This window comes from Carcharodon carcharias, chromosome 10, assembly GCF_017639515.1.
Source record: "Carcharodon carcharias isolate sCarCar2 chromosome 10, sCarCar2.pri, whole genome shotgun sequence".
In the NCBI taxonomy this organism is placed as follows: domain Eukaryota; kingdom Metazoa; phylum Chordata; class Chondrichthyes; order Lamniformes; family Lamnidae; genus Carcharodon; species Carcharodon carcharias.
In genome coordinates, this window is record NC_054476.1 from 126,197,931 (window position 1) to 126,218,090 (window position 20,160).

Below are 20,160 nucleotides of genomic sequence, written 5' to 3' on the forward strand. Positions count from 1 at the left end.
CAGGCTCCAGCATCTTCTGCTCCTCGGACGTCCATGATGCGAGCAAAGCCTTGGCAGTAATTCCCGACTTCTACCCTTCTCAGTTGTCAAGGCGTGTTCTGCATTGGAATGTTTTCTCACCGACATGGGCAGACAATCCAGCGGGGATGAGTCTTGCGGACTGGCCTTATAAGATGCTGATGTATTACAATGAGGTTCCCAATGCCCAATGGCGGGGAACGCGGCCCGCCATTGACGGGCTGAGCGGACATCGCAAACTGATTTCACCATGTCATGAAACTGATTTTTGGCCTTCTCGCCATATTGTCCACTTACGCCACTGAACACGCACTATGCCAGCAGGCACGGAAAATCCCAGGCACAGTGTCTAATTTGCCCACACCCACACTCACTGATTTGCTTGCATAAGAAGTGCAATCAGGCAAAGGCCTTTTGGCCCCTCAAGCCTGCTTTGCAGTTGGATGATATTCAGCATCAATTCCACTTTCCCGCTCAATCTCCATATCTTTTGATTCAGTTAGAGTTTCAAAATCTATCGATCTCAGCCTTGAATATATTCAACAGTGGAGCATCCACACACTGCTGGGATAGAGAAATCCAAAGATGCAAAATTTTTGAGTGAAGAAATTTCTCCTCTCAGTCAGTAAATGGCTGACTCCTTAGCCTGAGACTATGCCCCTAGTTCCAGACTCTTGAGCCAGGGGAAATAGCCTCTCAGCATCTACTCTTTCAACCCTCTCATAATCTCATGAGTGTCAATGAGATTACCATTTATTCTTCCAAAGTCCAGTGAGAATAGGCCCGCACAACATTCTACCTCAGAGCACAACCCTCCCTTCCCAAAAATGATCTAGTGAAACTTCATTGCAAACCCCTCCAAGGCAGGTATATCCTTCCTTAGATACAGAGACCAAAACTGCGCATGGTACTTTTTTTTTGTGATTTGGGAGCCACTGAACACTCATTGCCCATTCCTAATTTCTTTAGAGAAGGTGTTGATGAGCCGCTACCTTGTACTTCCACTGTTCTGTTAGGGTAGGGAGTTACAGAATTTTGACCCAGTGACTTTGATGGGACAGCAATCTATTTCTAAGTCAGGGTGATTTGTGACTTGAAGGGGAACATGGGAAGTGGTATTCCCATGTGCCTGCTCCCCTGGTTTATCCAGGTGGTAGAGATTGTTGGTTTTAGAGATGCAGTCAAAGCCTTGGCAAGTTGTTGCAGTGCATCATGCAAATGGTAAACATTGCAACCAAGGTATGCCAGTAGTGGAGGGAGTAATTCTTTAACATGGTGAAAAGGGTGCCAGTCAAGCAGGCTGCTTTGTCCTCCATGGTGTTTTGATCACGTGAGGAGGGGTTGATTGGCTCCTCTCTTTTCCCTTTCCCTGTTGCACCACAACAGAAATGTTGTTAAAATGGATATACTTGCCAATTCAGTGAGTGTTCAATTGTTTACACACTGTGATCATAAAAGGCAGGTTTTATCAGACATGTTTTCTTGAATTTTAACAATGAAGAGGATAGCTTTTATTGTACATAACCTGATCTAAGTAAAATAATAAAATACATCCTGATTTCTGTGTGTATGTGCAGACACATAAATTATTTACAGTTTGGAGAAGAATAGATTAAGCAAGTTAGATTGCAGAAAAACTAAAGGGGTATACAGCTCATGGAGGCTGGTGGCTTGGCTGGCTTCAGGCTGAATTCAACAGTCCTGCTTTCACTTAATTGTCCTGATGCTTCTGACATTGCAGCGAGTTAAAGATGCAGATGATTGGTTCATCTGTTCTTCTAGAGATGGTTATACTGGGTTGACTTATTTCAAAATGCTTCGTCTGTGGGACCTGATGTAGTCACAATCAGCAGACAGGGTTTAAAAAAAACTTACAAGTTGGGTAGAGAGAGAGAGAAAGGGAGGAAGGAACCCACTCTGGGTCTTGTGCCTTCAGCGTCTCTGCTGCTTATTCTGTTCTGCAGAGAAAGCAGGTGCTTAAAACACACAAAAGGTTGGATTGTCATATAACCTAATGTCTCCAACTGCCCAGGGATCCAAATAAGGTCATGGCCAGTGTATTCCAATTGTAGCTTGATTACATCATGTCTGGGAATCGTTCACTCAGCTGGGGTCCTATTGTCCAAGTGGTTACATTTAAAGGTTTATCTCCACCCAGAGGAGTATCTGGACATTGTGCTAATGGCGTGGAGATGTGGTTCATTCACATTCCCCTGAGGCCATTGTCTTTGGTGGGTTTTTTGCAGACCAGTAGACTCTATCTCAATGGTGTTGGAATGTGGAGGGCATAGTGATGCAAATTGTGTGGCTATCTTTGGCTGCAAGGTTAAGTCACTGGAATGTGGCTTTAGTCTTATCATTTAAAAAATACTTCAAATAGGGGTTTCCAGCCAGTAGATTCAAACATCATTTTTTGATGTAAAGCACACTGGTGTTGAGTTTCTTGAGTATTGTTGGAGCTGCATTCACCCAGGCAAATGTAGAACATTTCATCACACATTTTTTTGGTTAGTTTATTTGATTATTTGGTTTATTCATTTTATTCCATTACATTCCTGACTTGTGCCTCATAGATGGTGGAAAAACTTGGGGAGTCAGGAGGTGAGTCACTTTCCAAAAAATACCCAGCCTCTAAACTGTTTTTATAGCCACAGTACTTATGTGGCTGTTCAATAAAGTTTCTGGTCAATGGTGACCCCTAGGATGTGGGGGCTACAGCAGATTTAATGCTGTTGAATGTTAAGGCAAGATGGTTAGACCCCCTCTTGTTGGAAATGATCATTGCCTGGCACTTATGTTGTACGAATGTTACTTGTCACTTAGCAGCCCGAGTCTGAATGTTATTTAGGCCTTGCTGCTTGTGGGCTCAGACTGAATTGAACACTGTGCAATCATCAGTGAACATGCCCCATTCTGACCTTATGATGGAGGAAAGATCATTGATGAAGCAGCTGAAGATGGTTGGGCCTAGGATTCTTCCCTAAGGAGTTCCTTCAGCGATGTCCTGAGATTGTGATAATTGGCCTTCAACAATCACAAGCATTTTTCTTTGTGCTAAGTATGATCCCAGCCAGCGGAGAAATTCCTCCCTGATTCCCATGGGTTTTAGTTTTGCCAGACTTGATGCCACATTCAGTCAAATGCTGATTTGGTATCATGCGGTCACTCTCACTATCAATGAAGCCTTCCATTACTTTGCTGATGATTGAGAGCAGACAAATGGTGCGATAATTGGCTGAATTAAATTTGCCCTTCTTTTGTGGACAGGGCATATGTGGGCAATTTTGCACTTTATTGGATAGATGTCAGTGTTATCAGTGGAAAAGCTTGGCTAGCAATGTGGCTAGTTCTGGAGCATAAGTCTTTAGCACTATAGTTGGGATGTTGTCAGGACCCATAGTTTTTGCTGTATCCAATGTGCTCAACCCTTTCTTGATATCACAAGGAGTGAATTGAATTGGCTAAAGACTGGCATTTGTTCTGGTGGAGATATCAGGAGATAGATGATTCAGTAAAAGCTTTTGGCTGAAGTTGGCTTCGAAGTTTTCAACCATCATGTTCCTTCCTTCACTCGTCATCCAGACCTCATCTAATGATCCAGAGGCATGAGTTCAAATCCTTCCAGCTGGTGAATTTAAATCCAGTTAATTAAATAAAATCCTGGAATAAAAATTGAGCACTGTATCAATAATGGTGACAATGAAACAAATGGATTGTCATAAAAACCCAGCTATTTCACTAGTGTCCTTTAGGAATGGGAACCTGTTGCCCTTACCCCGTGTGATTCCAGATCCACAGAAATCTGGTTGGATCTTAACTGCCACCTGAAATGGCCTAGCAAGCCAATCAAAACCGTGATGAAAAAATTGAATAAGAATAAATCCAGATGGACTACCCAACATCAACGTAGATACCAGACATGACAAAGGCATACCCACTACAGTCAGCCCTGCAAAGTACAAACAGCAAGGCTGCAGTCTTTGCAACTACCTTCAGCCTTGTCTTTTGTACTGACATGCTGTGCTCCCCCATGATTGTGGATGGGGAAGTTTGCGGAGCTTCCTCCCCTCATTGGTTGTTTAATTGTCCACCACTACTCATGCCTGGATATAGTAGGACTGCAGAGCTTAGATGGTTTGGTTATGGGCTCATTTAGTTCAATCTATAGCATGCAGCTCCCACTGTTTAGCATGCATGTAGTCCTGTGCTATAGCTTCACCAGGTTGGCACCTCAATTTTAAGTATGCTAACACCTTTCTCTTTGTATTTCTCATTGAACCAGGTTTGGTCGGCTGGATGGTAATAGTAGAGTGAAGGATATGCCAGGCCATGAGGTTACATACAGATTGTGGTGGAATGCAATTCTGCTGCTCCTGCTGCTCTGGCCCACAGCACACAAGCTGTTGGGTCTGTTTCCAATCTATTCCATTTATCAGGGTGGTCATGCCACACAACATGATGATCAGTGTGACGCCGGAACTTTGTTTCACAGAAACCTTTTGGTGGTTAGTCCTACCACTATCACAGACAGATTCATCTGTGGCAGGTAGATTGATGAGGACGAGGGAATGTTCTTTCCCTCACCACCTGCCGCAGAGCCATTCTGGAAGATTTATCCTTTAGGACTTAGCCACTGGGTCAGTAGGGATGCTACTGATCCACTCTTGGTGATGGACATTGAGGTCCCCCACCCAGAGTATATTCTGTGCCCTTGCTAATCTCAGTGCTTCTTCCAAGTGGCATTCATCATGGAGTACTGATTCATCAGCTGAGGGAGAGTGGTAGATGGCAATTAGCAGGACATTTTCTTGCCCATGTTTGACCTTACGCCATGAGACTTTATGGGACCTGAAATCAATGTTGAGGGATCCCAATGCCTCCACCTCTGGTGGACCTACCCTGCCAGTGGGATGGGACATAGCTAGGGGGTGGTGATGGAGACGCCTGGGACATTGTCTGAAAAGTATGATTTGTAAGTATGACTATGTCAAGCTGTTGATTGACTAGTCTGTGGAACTGCTCTCCCAATTTTCGTACATATCCCCAGATATTACAGAGGAGGAGGAGTTTGCAGGGTTGACTGCAGCAAGTGTGCCTTTGTCACGTCTGGTGTCTAGGTCATTGCCGGGTACTCTGTCTGGTTTCATTCTTATTCAACTTTACATCATGGTTTGGATACAATTGATTGACTTGCTAGGCCATTTCAGATGGCCGTTAAGAATCAACCAGATCTGGAATCGCACAGGGGAAGGACGACAGGTTCCCTTTCCTAAAGGATATCAGTGAAATAGCTGAGCCTTTATGACAATCCATTAGTTTCATTGTGACCATTACTGATACTGTACTTGATTTTTATTCCAGAATTTTATTTAATTAACTGAATTTAAATTCACCAGCTGCCCTGGTTGGATTTGAACCCATGTCTCTGGAGCATTAGTTGAGGCCTCTGGATTACGAGTGCAGTAACATAACCACTATGCTACTGTTCCCAGGTGTTAACACACCAAAGCCCTGTACAATTGCAGCAACACTTCCTTACTCTTGTACTCCAACCTTCTTGCAATAAAGGCCGCAAACCATTTGGCTTCCTTTTTGCTTATTGTATCTGCATGTTAACTTTCTGTGATTTGTGTATGAGGATACCAAATCCCTCTGTACGCGAACATTTAATCGTTTATCACCATTTAAAATGAAATTCTATTTTCCTATTCTCCCTGTCAAAGTGAATAACCTCATATTTGCCTACATTACACACCCTCTGCTACCTTCTTGCCTCCTCACTTAATCTGTCGAGACCCCTTTGCAAATTCTTTATGTCCTCCTCACAGCTTAGTTCCCCAACTGGCTTTGTATCATCAGCAAAGGTGGGTACATTGCACTCAGTCCCTTCATCTTATTCTTTAATATAGATGTTAAATAGCTGAGCCCCAACACCTGACTAGTAATTAGTCCCATTGTGATGGTACTAAGTGATGCAGCAACAGGTCTAGTTATGCACATTGGTGGAGATTCCAGTGTGTCTGTAGCAAGTGGCATAGATCTAGTTTTGAAGTGCTGACTGGTCCCTGTCTGACTTGCACTGTTTATTGATGCAGGCCCTCCTGATGCCCCACTGGATGTCCAGATAGAAGCAAGCCCCACCCCTGGGATTGTGTTGATCAGTTGGCTACCAGTGACTATAGATGCTGCAGGGACCTCGAATGGCGTGCGAGTCACTGGATATGCTGTCTATGTTGATGGACAGAAGGTAAAACTCTGTTTGCATTTCCTGTAAGTGATTCTTACTTTGACCTTGGGTATATCTGTTAACCCACTTTCATACTGTCCTGTTGCTCCCTGCTATGCACTCAGTTTCACAATTCTCAATGTCACTACCTATCATACAATGGGAGTTACCATTTTTGAGCAGAAGGGACAGTGTGATCCTGTCCCGAGGAAACAGCACCTCTTGTGGATTGTTTGGCATGCTGTCCAGTGACTGAGAACCAGCAAAATCAGTGCTCAGCTGATGTCGTCTAAGTAAGTATGTGAACTCGGTTCAAATTAGCATGTTGGGTTGTGGAGTGGCATAATGTTTATTACTGGCTGAATGACTGAGAACAAGGGATACAATCAAAAGTTATTAACTTCAGCTAATTTGTGACCCATTGCAATTTTCCCCACAGGTGCCAACTACTTGGGGAAATAAAAGTGATGCACGCCCATTCATGAATAATTTTGGCATTGATAATGCTCCCTTCAGCCTCTCCTCCAAATGTCACGTTTTCTCCTGTGCCTCTCCCAACTAATTGTGTCTATGGATGGCCCCAGTTGTATCACTGCAGTTTGAAACAATCCTCATTGCTGAACATTACTCTTCAGATCCTTGTGTAGCCTACGCCAATTCTAATTTTAACACGGTTCATTGGATGCTGCATTGATTAACAGAAAATAAATGTTGTGTGATAGAAAATGGACATACACTCTGCAAACTGAGGTTGCTTGCTTTACTCTGAATGATGGTTCAGTGAAAACTTGATGCATATGTCAGTGGCTTTAATTAAATGAAAAATAGGCAAGATTTGATGTAACTTAACCTGAGTTTCTCAGGGCAATATAACCTTTTCTGATTTCTTCTCAGATTATTGAAGTGGCATCTCCCACAGCTGGCAGTGTGCTAGTAAGACCCAGCCAGATTCAGCTCCTCCAGATTTCTAAGGAACTTACTGTTCGCACCATGTCTCCTTACGGTGAATCAGCAGACTCTAGCCCTGTCAAAATCCCTCGAACGTTATTTACATTCCCTCTGCACTCTGTGCCATTACAGACTGCCCCTGAAGCAGGTGCCCATCCTGACAATAGTCTTCCAGTCAGTAAAGAATTACCCATTGCGGATGTTAAGGTTGAATTTGATGATCTGCCTGGGATGGCTTCTGACAAGGTTCTCAACTGTGAGAGTGTCACAAACTATAATGGAAATGAGCAGGGAAGCTTTCCACCTGCTTTTAAGACTCCGAGTCAGGTGGTCGATGCAATGCCAAATTCAAAAAGTGAAACTTTTGAAGAACCAGCACCTGTTCAAAGAGAAAATACCAAAATGGAAGACGATTTAAAGGTTGGTGGAGCTTGAGTTCAGCTGTTTTTAGTGCACCATGCCACAAGGCAGCCAAAGTAATAAACTTCTCTGTAACAGCTTTGACATTAAGTGGAGTTTTATAGCATTGTATCGGGGAAAGCATCAAATGTTCCATTATGGGGATAAAAGCATTAAGAGGGAAGTTATCTCTTTTTGTTTTTGTAATTGGATTCAATTGCCTAATTTGGGGTAGAGACTGGTTTGAGCTGACTGACCTTATTTTGGGTAGCTGGTTTGCAGGAGAGACTGTTTTCAAATGCCTGGTTTAGGGAGGGGCTCTCAGGTTTGGCAGAGAAGGTGGCTTTCCATGCATGGTTTTTGCAGGAGCAGGGCGGCTTGCATGTTTGAGTGCGGCTGGTTTCAGTACTCATTTTAAGGGACATGTTGGTTTTGGTAACTGGCTTGTAGAGAACCTGGCTTCAGTACATGGTTTGTTGGGGACAACTGATTTCCTGCATTATAATAGTGACACCATTCCCAAAGTACATCATTAGCTGTAATTATTTTTGGACATCCTGAGGTTGTGAAAAGTGCAAATCTTGTTTTTCAATAACTGGGCTAGTGGCAATATATTCTAAACAAAAACAGAATTACCTGGAAAAACTCAGCAGGTCTGGCAGCATTGGTGGAGAAGAAAAGAGTTGACGTTTCGAGTCCTCATGACCCTTCGACAGAACTTGAGTGAATCCAAGAAAGGGGTGAAATATAAGCTGGTTTATGGTATGTGGAGCGGGGCAGGGTTTGGGTGGGGGGAGAGAAGTGGAGGGGGTTGGTGTGGTTGTAGGGACAAACAAGCAGTGATAGAAGCAGATCATCAAAAGATGTCACAGGCAACAGAACAAAAGAACACAAGTGTTAAAGTTGGTGATATTATCTAAACGAAAATGCTAATTAAGAATGGATGGTAGGGCACTCAAGGTATAGCTCTAGTGGGGGTGGGGGGAGCATAAAAGATTTAAAAATATTTAAAAATAATGGAAATAGGTGGGAAAAGAAAAATCTATATAATTCATTGGAAAAAACAAAAGGAAGGGGGAAGAAACAGAAAGGGGGTGGGGATGAAGGAGGGAGCTCAAGACCTAAAGTTGTTGAATTCAATATTCAGTCCGGAAGGCTATACAGTGCCTAGTCGGAAGATGAGGTGTTGTTCCTCCAGTTTGCGTTGGGCTTCACTGGAACAATGCAGCAAGCCAAGGACAGACATGTGGGCAAGAAAGCAGGGTGGAATGTTAAAATGGCAAGCAACAGGGAGGTTTGGGTCATTCTTGCGGACAGACCGCAGGTGTTCTGCAAAGTGGTCGCCCAGTTTACGTTTGGTCTCTCCAGTGTAGAGGAGACCACATTGGGAGCAACGAATGCAGTAGACTAAGTTGGGGGAAATGCAAGTGAAATGCTGCTTCACTTGAAAGGAGTGTTTGGGCCCTTGGACGGTGAGGAGAGAGGAAGTGAAGGGGCAGGTGTTACATCTTTTGCGTGGGCATGGGGTGGTGCCATAGGAGGGGGTTGAGGAGTAGGGGGTGATGGAGGAGTGGACCAGGGTGTCCCGGAGGGAACGATCCCTACGGAATGCCGATAGGGGGGGGATGAAGGGAAGATGTGTTTGGTGGTGGCATCATGCTGGAGTTGGCGGAAATGGAGGAGGATGATCCTTTGAATGCGGAGGCTGGTGGGGTGATAAGTGAGGACAAGGGGGACCCTATCATATTTCTGGAAGGGAGGAGAAGGCGTGAGGGCGGATGCACGGGAGATGGGCCGGACACGGTTGAGGGCCCTGTCAACGACCGTGGGTGGAATACCTCGGTTAAGGAAGAAGGAGGACATGTCAGAGAAACTGTTTTTGAAGGTAGCATCATCGGAACAGATGCGACGGAGGCGAAGGAACTGAGAGAATAGGATGGAGTCCTTACAGGAAGCGGGGTGTGAGGAGCTGTAGTCGAGGTAGCTGTGGGAGTCGGTAGGTTTGTAATGGATATTGGTGGACAGTCTATCACCAGAGATTGAGACAGAGAGGTCAAGGAAGGGAAGGGATGTGTCAGAAATGGACCACGTGAAAATGATGGAGGGGTGGAGATTGGAAGCAAAATTAATAAATTTTTCCAAGTCCTGACGAGAGCATGAAGCAGCACCGAAGTAATCATCGATGTACCAGAGAAAGAGTTGTGGAAGGGGGCCGGAGTAGGACTGGAACACGGAATGTTCCACATACCCCATAAAGAGACAGGTATAGCTGGGGCCCATGCGGGTACCCATAGCCACACCTTTTATTTGGAGGAAGTGAGAGGAGTTGAAGGAGAAATTGTTCAGTGTGAGAACAAGTTCAGCCAGACAGAGGAGAGAAGTGGTGGATGGGGATTGATTGGGCCTCTGTTCGAGGAAGAAGCTTAGGGCCCTCAGACCATCCTGGTAGGGGATGGAGGTGTAGAGGGATTGGACGTCCATGGTGAAGAGGAAGCGGTTGGGGCCAGGGAACTGGAAATTGTTGATGTGACGTAAGGTGTCAGAGGAATCACGGATGTAGGTGCGAAGGGACTGGACAAGGGGAGAGAGAAGGGAGTCAAGATAACGAGAAATGAGTTCGGTGGGGCAGGAGCAAGCTGAGATGATTGGTCTACCAGGACAGTTCTGTTTGTGGATTTTGGGTAGGAGGTAGAAGCGGGCTGTCCGAGGTTGGCGACTATCAGGTTGGAAGCTGTGGGAGGAAGATCCCTAGAGGAGATGAGGTCAGTGACAGTCCTGGAAACAATGGCTTGATGTTCAGTGGTGGGGTCGTGGTCCAGGGAGAGGTAGGAGGAAGTGTCTGCGAGTTGACACTTAGCCTCCGCGAGGTAGAGGTCAGTGCGCCAGACAACAACAGCACCACCCTTGTCAGCGGGTTTGATGACAATGTCAGGGTTGGACCTGAGAGAATGGAGTGCAGTAAGTTCAGAGAGAGAGAGATTAGAATGGGTGAGAGGAGCAGAGAAATTGAGACGACTAATGTCGCGCCGACAGTTCTCAATGAAATGATCAAGAGAAGGTAAGAATCCAGAGGGAGGGGTCCAGGTGGAGGGAGAATATTGGAGGTGGATGAAAGGATCCGTTGAACGGGGAGAGGACTCCTACCCAAAGAAGTGAGCCCGGAGACGAAGACGGCGGAAGAAGAGTTCAGCATCATGCCGAGCCCGAAATTCATTGAGGTGAGGGCGTAAGGGTATGAAACTAAGTCCTTGGCTGAGCACTGAACATTCAGCATCGGAGAGGGGAAGGTCAGGGGGTATAGTGAATACACGGCTGGGGCTGGGATTGGAAGACGGGGTGGGGACGGAGGGACGGGCAGGGGTGGAGGGTCCTAGATGGGTGTTAGTGTCGATGAGTTGTTGGAGCTTGCGTTCCTTAGCACTTGAGAGAAAGAGAAAAAGTTTCTTATTGAGGCGTCGGATGAGACGAAGAATAAAATGAAACTGGGGGCATGCGCAGCTTTGAAAAAGGATAGGGCGGTGCTGCTGGAGGGAGAGGTCGAGTGTGTTCATATGGCGGCGCATGGCACTGAGTGTGATCTCTGTGTTTAACTAACTGCCACTGCTCTTCAAGAAATGCCTACCTCCTTGAAGAAGTTCTGTTCGTCCCTGCGACAAGATTTCCGTATCTCTCTTTTGCCTTGCTCACCTTCATTGCTTTCCATTTCTCTCCTGGTGTTTGACAAGGTGTTTACTAAAACCCGCTTTCACGGCCATATCTCCTTTCTCAGTGACTGTCTCTGGCTCCGACTTACCCCACGTGGATTTCAACTGAAATTCCACCCCTCATGTTTCGAACCCACCCAGGATTACAGGTATCTCCAGGACATAAAACGTTTCTCGGACTGCTGTTCCCGTCACATTCTGAGATCCACACTCAGTGCACCCAGTTTCATTTTATTCTTCGTCTCATCCGACGCCTCAACGAGAAACTTTTTCTCTTTCTCTCAAGTGCTAAGGAACGCAAGCTCCAACAAACCAGCCCCAGCCGTGTATTCACTATACCCCCTGACCTTCCCCTCTCCGATGCTGAACGTTCAGTGCTCAGCAAAGGACTTAGTTTCATACCCTTACGCCCTCACTTCAATGAATTTCGGGCTCGGCATGATGCTGAACTCTTCTTCCGCCGTCTTCGTCTCCGGGCTCACTTCTTTGGGCAGGAGTCCTCTCCCTGTTCAACGGATCCTTTCACCCACCTCCAAAATTCTCCCTCCACCTGGACCCCTCCCTCTGGATTCTTACCTTCTCTTGATCTTTTCATTGAGAACTGTCAGTGCGACATTAGTCATCTCAATTTCTCTGCTTCTCTCACCCATTCTAATCTCTCTCTCTCTGAACTTACTGCACTCCATTCTCTCAGGTCCAACCCTGACATTGTCATCAAACCCACTGACAAGGGTGGTGCTGTTGTTGTCTGGCGCACTGACCTCTACCTTGCAGAGGCTGAGCGTCAACTCGCAGACACTTCCTCCTACCTCTCCCTGGACCATGACCCCATCACTGAACATCAAGCCATTGTTTCCAGGACTGTCACTGACCTCATCTCCTCTAGGGATTTTCGTCACACAGCTTCCAACCTGATAGTCGCCCAACCTCGGACGGCCCGCTTCTACCTCCTACCCAAAATCCACAAACAGAACTGTCCCGGTAGACCGATCGTCTCAGCTTGCTCCTGCCCCACCGAACTCATTTCTCGTTATCTTGACTCCCTTCTCTCTCCCCTTGTCCAGTCCCTTCGCACCTACATCCGTGATTCCTCTGACACCTTACGTCACATCAACAATTTCCAGTTCCCTGGCCCCAACCGCTTCCTCTTCACCATGGACATCCAATCCCTCTACACCTCCATCCCCCACCAGGATGGTCTGAGGGCCCTAAGCTTCTTCCTCGAACAGAGGCCCGAACAATCCCCATCCACCACTACTCTCCTCCGTCTGGCTGAACTTTTGTTCTCACGCTGAACAATTTCTCCTTCAACTCCTCTCACTTCCTCCAAATAAAAGGTGTGGCTATGGGTACCCGCATGGGCCCCAGCTATACCTGTCTCTTTATGGGGTATGTAGAACATTCCTTGTTGCAGTCCTACTCCGGCCCCCTTCCACAACTCTTTCTCCGGTCCATCGATGATTACTTCGGTGCTGCTTCATGCTCTCGTCGGGACTTGGAAAAATTTATTAATTTTACTTCCAATCTCCACCCCTCCATCATTTTCACGTGGTCCATCTCTGACACTTTCCTTCCCTTCCTTGACCTCTCTGTCTCAATCTCTGGTGGTAGACTGTCCACCAATATCCATTACAAACCTACCGACTCCCACAGCTACCTCGACTACAGCTCCTCACACCCCGCTTCCTGTAAGGACTCCATCCTATTCTCTCAGTTCCTTCGCCTCCGTCGCATCTGTTCCGATGATGCTACCTTCAAAAACAGTTCCTCTGACATGTCCTCCTTCTTCCTTAACCAAGGTATTCCACCCATGGTCGTTGACAGGGCCCTCAACCGTGTCCGGCCCATCTCCCGTGCATCCGCCCTCACGCCTTCTCCTCCCTTCCAGAAATATGATAGGGTCCCCCTTGTCCTCACTTATCACCCCACCAGCCTCCGCATTCAAAGGATCATCCTCTTCCATTTCCGCCAACTCCAGCATGATGCCACCACCAAACACATCTTCCCTTCACCCCCCCCTATAGGCATTCCGTAGGGATCGTTCCCTCCGGGACACCCTGGTCCATTCCTTCATCACCCCTTACTCCTCAACCCCCTCCTATGGCACCACCCCATGCCCACGCAAAAGATGTAACACCTGCCCCTTCACTTCCTCTCTCCTCACCATCCAAGGGCCCAAACACTCCTTTCAAGTGAAGCAGCATTTCACTTGCATTTCCCCCAACTTAGTCTACTGCATTCGTTGCTCCCAATGTGGTCTCCTCTACTTTGGAGAGACCAAATGTAAACCGGGCGACCACTTTGCAGAACACCTGCGGTCTGTCTGCAAGAATGATCCAAACCTCCCTGTCCCTTGACATTTTAACACTCCACCCTGCTCTCTTGCCCACATGTCTGTCCTTGGCTTGCTGCATTGTTCCAGTGAAGCCCAACGCTAACTGGAGGAACAGTACCTCATCTTCTGACTAGGCACTTGACAGCCTTCCGGACTGAATATTGAATTCAACAACTTCAGGTCTTGAGCTCCCTCCTCCATCCCCACCCCCTTTCTGTTTCTTCCCCCTTCCTTTAGTTTTTTCCAATGAATTATATAGATTTTTCTTTTCCCACCTATTTCCATTATTTTTAAATATTTTTAAATCTTTTATGCTCCCCCCACCCCCACTAGAGCTATACCTTGAGTGCCCTACCATCCATTCTTAATTAGCACATTCGTTTAGATAATATCACTAACTTTAACACCTGTGTGTTCTTTTGTTCCGTTGTCTGTGACATCTTTTGATGATCTGCTTCTATCACTGCTTGTTTGTCCCTACAACCACACCAACCCCCTCCACCTCTCTCCCCCGACCCAAACCCCACCCCCAATCCCCACCACCCCCCACCCCCCCCCCCCCACCACTCCCCACACACACACACAAACCAGCCTATATTTCACCCCTTTTTTGGATTCATTCAAGTTCTGTCAAAGGGTCATGAGGACTCGAAACGTCAACTCTTTTCTTCTCCACCGATGCTGCAGGACCTGCTGAGTTTTTCCAGGTAATTCTGTTTTTGTTTTGGATTTCCAGCATCTGCAGTTATTATGGCAATATATTCTCATTGATTAATGCTGAAGCACCTTTGGTTTCAATTTGCCTGGTCTCCATGGGTAATCTCAAAGACACTGAGATTAAAATATTTCCATCCAGTTGTGAAATTTGGAAATTTCATGTGACTATTTGGAATATCTAATAAGTGCCAGAAGTTGGTGTCAGCAAAAATTAACATAATCAACTGATCTATTTGCAGGATGGCGCTGCAGATTTGCTCAATTGTTGTGAGGAGGACAAAGTTGAGGAACAACCAAAAGACATAAAAGATTTGGAAGATACTCAAATGAAGAGGCCAGTTGGCTCACTTGAGGATTTTCTTGCGGACTCTGAGCAGATGGAAGATCCTGATGTCTGTAATACATACGCTAAAGAAGATTCTGTTGAGAAAATTCTGGAAAGTGATTCAAATGGCCAGCAGATAGAGACTACCAGAACTATAGAAGCATCAGCTAGAACCTTTTCACAAGAGTCAGAGGACAATGTTTCCCCAAGTAATATCAGGGTGCCGTCTATTGAGGAATTTCTGACTAATTCAGAATTAACGCAAGAAAAAACACACATTCCGGAGGAGGAGCAAATGACTGAGCAGAGCGAGCTCAGATCTGAAGAAATTCTTAAGGTTCGTAAAGAGTAAAATCAGTGATCCTCTGATGCTTTCTTCAAACATAGCATTAATAAGATGTTAGTAAAATGAATGTCTCAGTTGTATAAAATTAAACATATGCAGCAAAGGTGAAGGCTAGTTAAAATCTGGATGCTGCTTCATTTTGGGCAATTCCTTTTATCCATGGGACCTGTTTTAAGTCCAGGCCTGAGTGATGGGATGAAAGCTTCAATAATGGGAGTAGCATTCCTAGGTGAGGAGGCATTCAAGTTTCTAGCTGGCATGGACATAAAATTGTTGGAAGTCAGGTGAAATTGGGTCCTGCCTTTTCACCCTATGACTTGTGTTCAAATGTGGACCAGATTTTGAGCAATGCAAGAATTTATTAATGCCTCTCACACCTCCTGCATTGGGTGTTTGATGTCTTATGGACTTGTAGTCCACTTTAAGAAAAGCTCACGGATGTACCCTCTCACAGAGATAATCTTTATTTAAACACCAATGTATGGATTAAATAAGAAACACAACTAGAGCTGTCTGAAGGCTAAACCACTCTGTTCTGCTGATCCCATAGCAACCCAAGATTGGTCCTTGTTGCCAGCTGCCTGTTTGCCAGATAATGTATGCTAACATACCTGCTTTTCACTGTGCAATTTAATGTGATTTAGTTATTGATAAAGGACTTTTAATACAATTTATTACTCAGATCTCCAACATGCAAAAAATTCTATTTTTGTATTAAAGTCCTTCTTGTGAGGGATTTTTAAGATAGATTTTCCCTTCAGTGATTAAAAACAAAATGAGTTCAGGCACCCACAATTGATTTTACATCAGCGCAAATTGACAGTGCAGATTACTTCAATGACATCAATAATGTTTGAAAGGCTGCAAAATTGGTGACAACTGGATGGAGGGATTGGAATTGATTGGAGCATCAATACACTGCACAATGAGCAGCATCGAAGAGTGGAATGGCAAATGTCACTCCCCATATGATGAACTCCAAATCTCAGTTCTGTTAACTGTCAAGCAGCAAGGGTTGTCCCTTAAGTAAAAATAGGTCAGAGAGCATGTGAATGCAGAGGCAAGAGTTAGCAGGAGAGGTTGTCTGTCCAGTATCATTGCCTCGGAATAAGAACACGAGGAGGTGATGAAAATGATTTCTCAAATTGATGTAATTAGTGTCTCTAGTCTGGAGTTTGCACTAACAATAGAACATAAGTTTGTTTGGCATGAACAGAAAGCTTCTCTGTTAAGGATTATGACAGATTGTGAGGAAAGATGAAGTGGAATTATTAACAACAATTCAAATTTAGGCCTGTTTCAGTTTCTGCTCTCAAACACACAAAAGAATCCCACTGAAGGCAGTTACTTTTCTGAGAAACTCTGAGAAGCATTTATTAATCTTCTTTTGCCAACTGTCCTCTGCCCTGTCCTACAGGGTCCCCTTTCCATTTGCTTATTAAATCTAACACCTCTTTCTAGACCCAGGGTTTTCAATAATTGTCTCTTATGTTGTTGATCACGTGCTTTTTTCTTTGGAGGGTAAGATGATGATATGATAGGTTTATTCATGCCATGGAACTTTGCCCCATATGAGGTCAATTATACCAAGAATATGAGGTGAATGTGCCAAGTGCCTTTAAAATAAATCTCCTTAAAACATAGCAGAAACCTTTGTCGCAGTCAAAGTGAGTTCAGAATAGTTTTAAATAAAGAAGGTGGATGGGAGTTTGGAAACATTGCCCTTTACAGAAATTAATTTTCCTGATACTCAGGTGCTGAAAAATATTGACAGGTAAGAGGTGAATGAAGCTGTATGAGTGGTAGAAGATGCCTTGGCATCAGAGCTTTGGCTTATCTTGACATCCGCTTTTTACATTGGTAATTTTTAGTATGGTGGAGGTTGCACGGAATACCTCTGTCACCACTAGACAGCCTATGGCACGCACTTATGGAGCATTCTGCCTTCAGTGCCCATCCGGTAGTCCCAATAACTTCTACTCTCAATGCCTCCCCAGGCACAAATACAAATCACAGGGCCCATACAGCTGCTAGCAACCCTAAGGCTTCTGCCATTCTGCTGAGAAGTGAAGTTGCCATCGTGTCAAGACAATCACTGATGGCTTTCTAGCCTCCAAACTGCCCTGCTTGACTAATAAGGCTCTGGGAGAAAATTAAAGCAGCAGTTCCACATCAGCTAAATCTAGGTCTGATGTCTGAAATTGTGCATAGATTTTTCCCTTTTCGGTCACTGTGTTGCGATGTTGTGATGAAGGGGAGCTAAATGTCATGGTTGTGGGTTCCTGGAGTTGAGCACCACACTGCTTCTCACTAAATTTCCTTTCACCTTGCTGAATACACAGCACACTCGCTGTAAACCAAATGCTACTTGCCATACTTTGTGCCCTGGCTTTCTCTTTCTTATTTCTTTTCAACTTCAGCAGATGGATAAAGCCGAGAATCATGAGAATGAAGATTACCCCTTAGAGAGCAGTCGAGGCTCAGACCTCTCAGATATCATGGAGGAGGATGAAGAAGAGCTGGGATCAGACACACAGATAAATGAAAAAGTACAACAACAATATTGCAGTTTGACCAGGGAGAGCTTGCTAAAGGTAATGATCTCAAGCACCTGTCTGGATATGCCCATTCTGAATTTATTGCTACTAGGTGAAGAACTCAGACTGAGGCATGGAATTTATTTTCTTTTGATTAATTGGTGTTCCTCTTTCTTCCCCTTCCTGACTTCTTTCCTAAGGCCAGAGGTGGGTAAGTCACAATGCACATGAGAAACAATCGCCCTTCAGTTATTAAGACTGAAGCCAAAATGAATGGAATCAGTTTTATAGTCCTCATCTTTTTTGTAAAGCACTCCATTAATAGGATAGACTCATCTTAGCCTGATCTGAGTAAAAGTTAATAGTGACCCCCACTTATCATTCTGAAAACTATCACATGGCCACAAATACCAGGACATTTTTAGATATTACAGGATTTTCAAAATTATCGCAGCACTCTTCATATTGCATAATGATTGTTGCCCTGCAGAGACCCTACCACGGTGAAAGTTATAATGCTTCCCAGAACAGAGGAGTGAAAAACTTTGTCTACCCTGTCCCTAGTGGATTGAGACCTTGGAAGCAGAACCTGTTCCAGATGTGTAGCCTGAGGGACATTGGCATTTGCTAGCCCCACAATCTGAACCTGTAGGAACTGTGGCATTTGTTGTAGGTTTGTGAGAGTCTGAAGTGTAGGACCTTGTTCAGTTTCTGATGGTAACACATTAAATGCAACCTCAGTAATGTCATCTGGTTTTAAAAGGACAAAGCCCAAGCTCGGAGAGCAGCTCTGAGAGCAGCACTGCTGCAGGGGTTGTCTTCTTAAGGTAAATGTTTGGACGTATATTTTCAGCTGTTCATATAAGTGTGGATATTGTGCATCATATGGCTAGGGGTGGGGCTGGTGACATGTGTGGTGGTGCGGTGGCAGCAGTAAACCTTATCCTGTGTACTGTAAGGAAAAGCAGGACACCGCATCCTCTGTTGAAGGGGAATTGAGCTAGTGGAAGGGTAGCAGTGAGAAAAATGAGTGAGCATTAATAGATAATGTACATTGCAGAAGAGGTCTGAAAGAATATTAACAATGCAAATAAAGTATATAAAGGGAGATTGGAGATGTACCAGGTGTCGGCATGTTTGCCAGTACAGTGAGAAGGTGCTGCTACCTCCATGTAATAGGCAGTTGCTTTCACATATAGATTTCAGGAACTTAATACTTGTGATTTTATCAACAATATAGGAGTGTTTAAAACCACCAACAGACCCAGGTCCCTGTATGATGACATGTAAACAGATGTGGGTGAGCCATTGGGCTGTTCAAAAATTGCAAAATATTTTAATGCCTTGTCTCAATGGCTAAATGCACCACATATTGTGAAACTGTGTTTACCTCAACAGAGCTGGGACAAATATTTGACAGGGGATGTGTGGAGGTGCAGGTATTGCTAGTGTGATTGGGGAGGGTTTACACTAACATGGCAGTGGATGGAAACCTGGGATTCAGAAGGGAGAGAAGCAAAGTTGGAAATAGAGGCAAAATATTAATAAGCAAATATGGAATATTGAGGAAACAAAGGCTGGAAAATAAACAACAAAGGAATTGTTCAGTGATTATTGGTATATACTTTAATGCAAGTAATCTATGAATAATTAAGACAGATGAGCTTAGGACAGATGGTTTTTGGAAGTATGATATCATGGATTACTGAAATGTGGCTTAAAGAAAGGAAGGAATGCAGTTCTTGGTTACAGAGTTTTCAGACAAGATGGCAAGGGGGATAAAAATGTAAGTAGTGACAATATTGGTTAAAGAAACAATTGCAGCTGTGAGGAGGAATGATATGCTGGAAGGATCATCAAATGTTAAAAAGTTAAACTGAGAAACAAAAAAGAGGGACAATCACACTGCTGGGAATATACTATAGACTTCCAAATTGTCAGAACAAGATCGAATATGCAGGCAAATTACTGAGAAGTGCAGAAACAATAGAGTAGTAATGGTAAGGGATTTCAATAGTCTGATATTAATTGGGATAAAATTAGTGTAAAAGGTATAGAGGGCACAGAAATCTGAACATGTATTCAGGAGCTTTTTTAACCAGATAAAGCACACCCAACAAGAGAAAGGGGCAGTCATTGACTTACTTTTAAGGAATGAAGCTGGGCATGTGGAAGGGACTTAAGTGGGAGAGCACTTTAGTGTTCTTGATCATGATTCAGTTAGATTTGGTGTAGTTAAGGAAAAGGATAAATATAGACCAAGAGTAAAGGCTTTAAATTGAGGATGGTCTGAGCTGATGTGATTTGGCAAAAATAGACTGGAAACATCTACTCGTCGGCAAAACACTGTCAGAGCAGTGAGAAGCATTCAAAGAGAAGATAGAAAGGGTTAAGAATAAATATGTTACCATTATGAAAAATGGTGGATTCCTAAATCTAAACCTCTTGGATTTTAAAGGCATACAGAGTAGCACAAGGCATAAAAGTCAGCTGCCAAGGGGTCAATACCGCTGAGAAGTATAAAAATTGCCGGGGTGAAATTCAAGTAAAACTCTGAAAGCAAAAATGCAGCATGAAAAGATATTAACAAGTCAAGTCAATGAAA

At 44.5% G+C, this 20,160-nt stretch overlaps 1 protein-coding gene across 8 annotated transcripts in view; it reads left to right on the top strand.

The window, feature by feature from the left end:
- Positions 1 to 20,160, top strand: part of LOC121283223 (RIMS-binding protein 2) — a 340,915-nt gene that overhangs the window by 279,810 nt on the left and 40,945 nt on the right. For 7 of the 8 annotated variants that reach the window (XM_041197524.1, XM_041197521.1, XM_041197525.1 and 4 more), the window contains 4 exons: positions 6,114 to 6,265; positions 7,139 to 7,612; positions 14,587 to 15,009; positions 17,439 to 17,612. In XM_041197524.1, coding sequence (XP_041053458.1) covers positions 6,114 to 6,265; positions 7,139 to 7,612; positions 14,587 to 15,009; positions 17,439 to 17,612 — 1,223 coding nt within the window. The remainder of the gene's footprint in view (positions 1 to 6,113; positions 6,266 to 7,138; positions 7,613 to 14,586; positions 15,010 to 17,438; positions 17,613 to 20,160) is intronic. The other variant, XM_041197522.1, reaches the window with a different exon arrangement.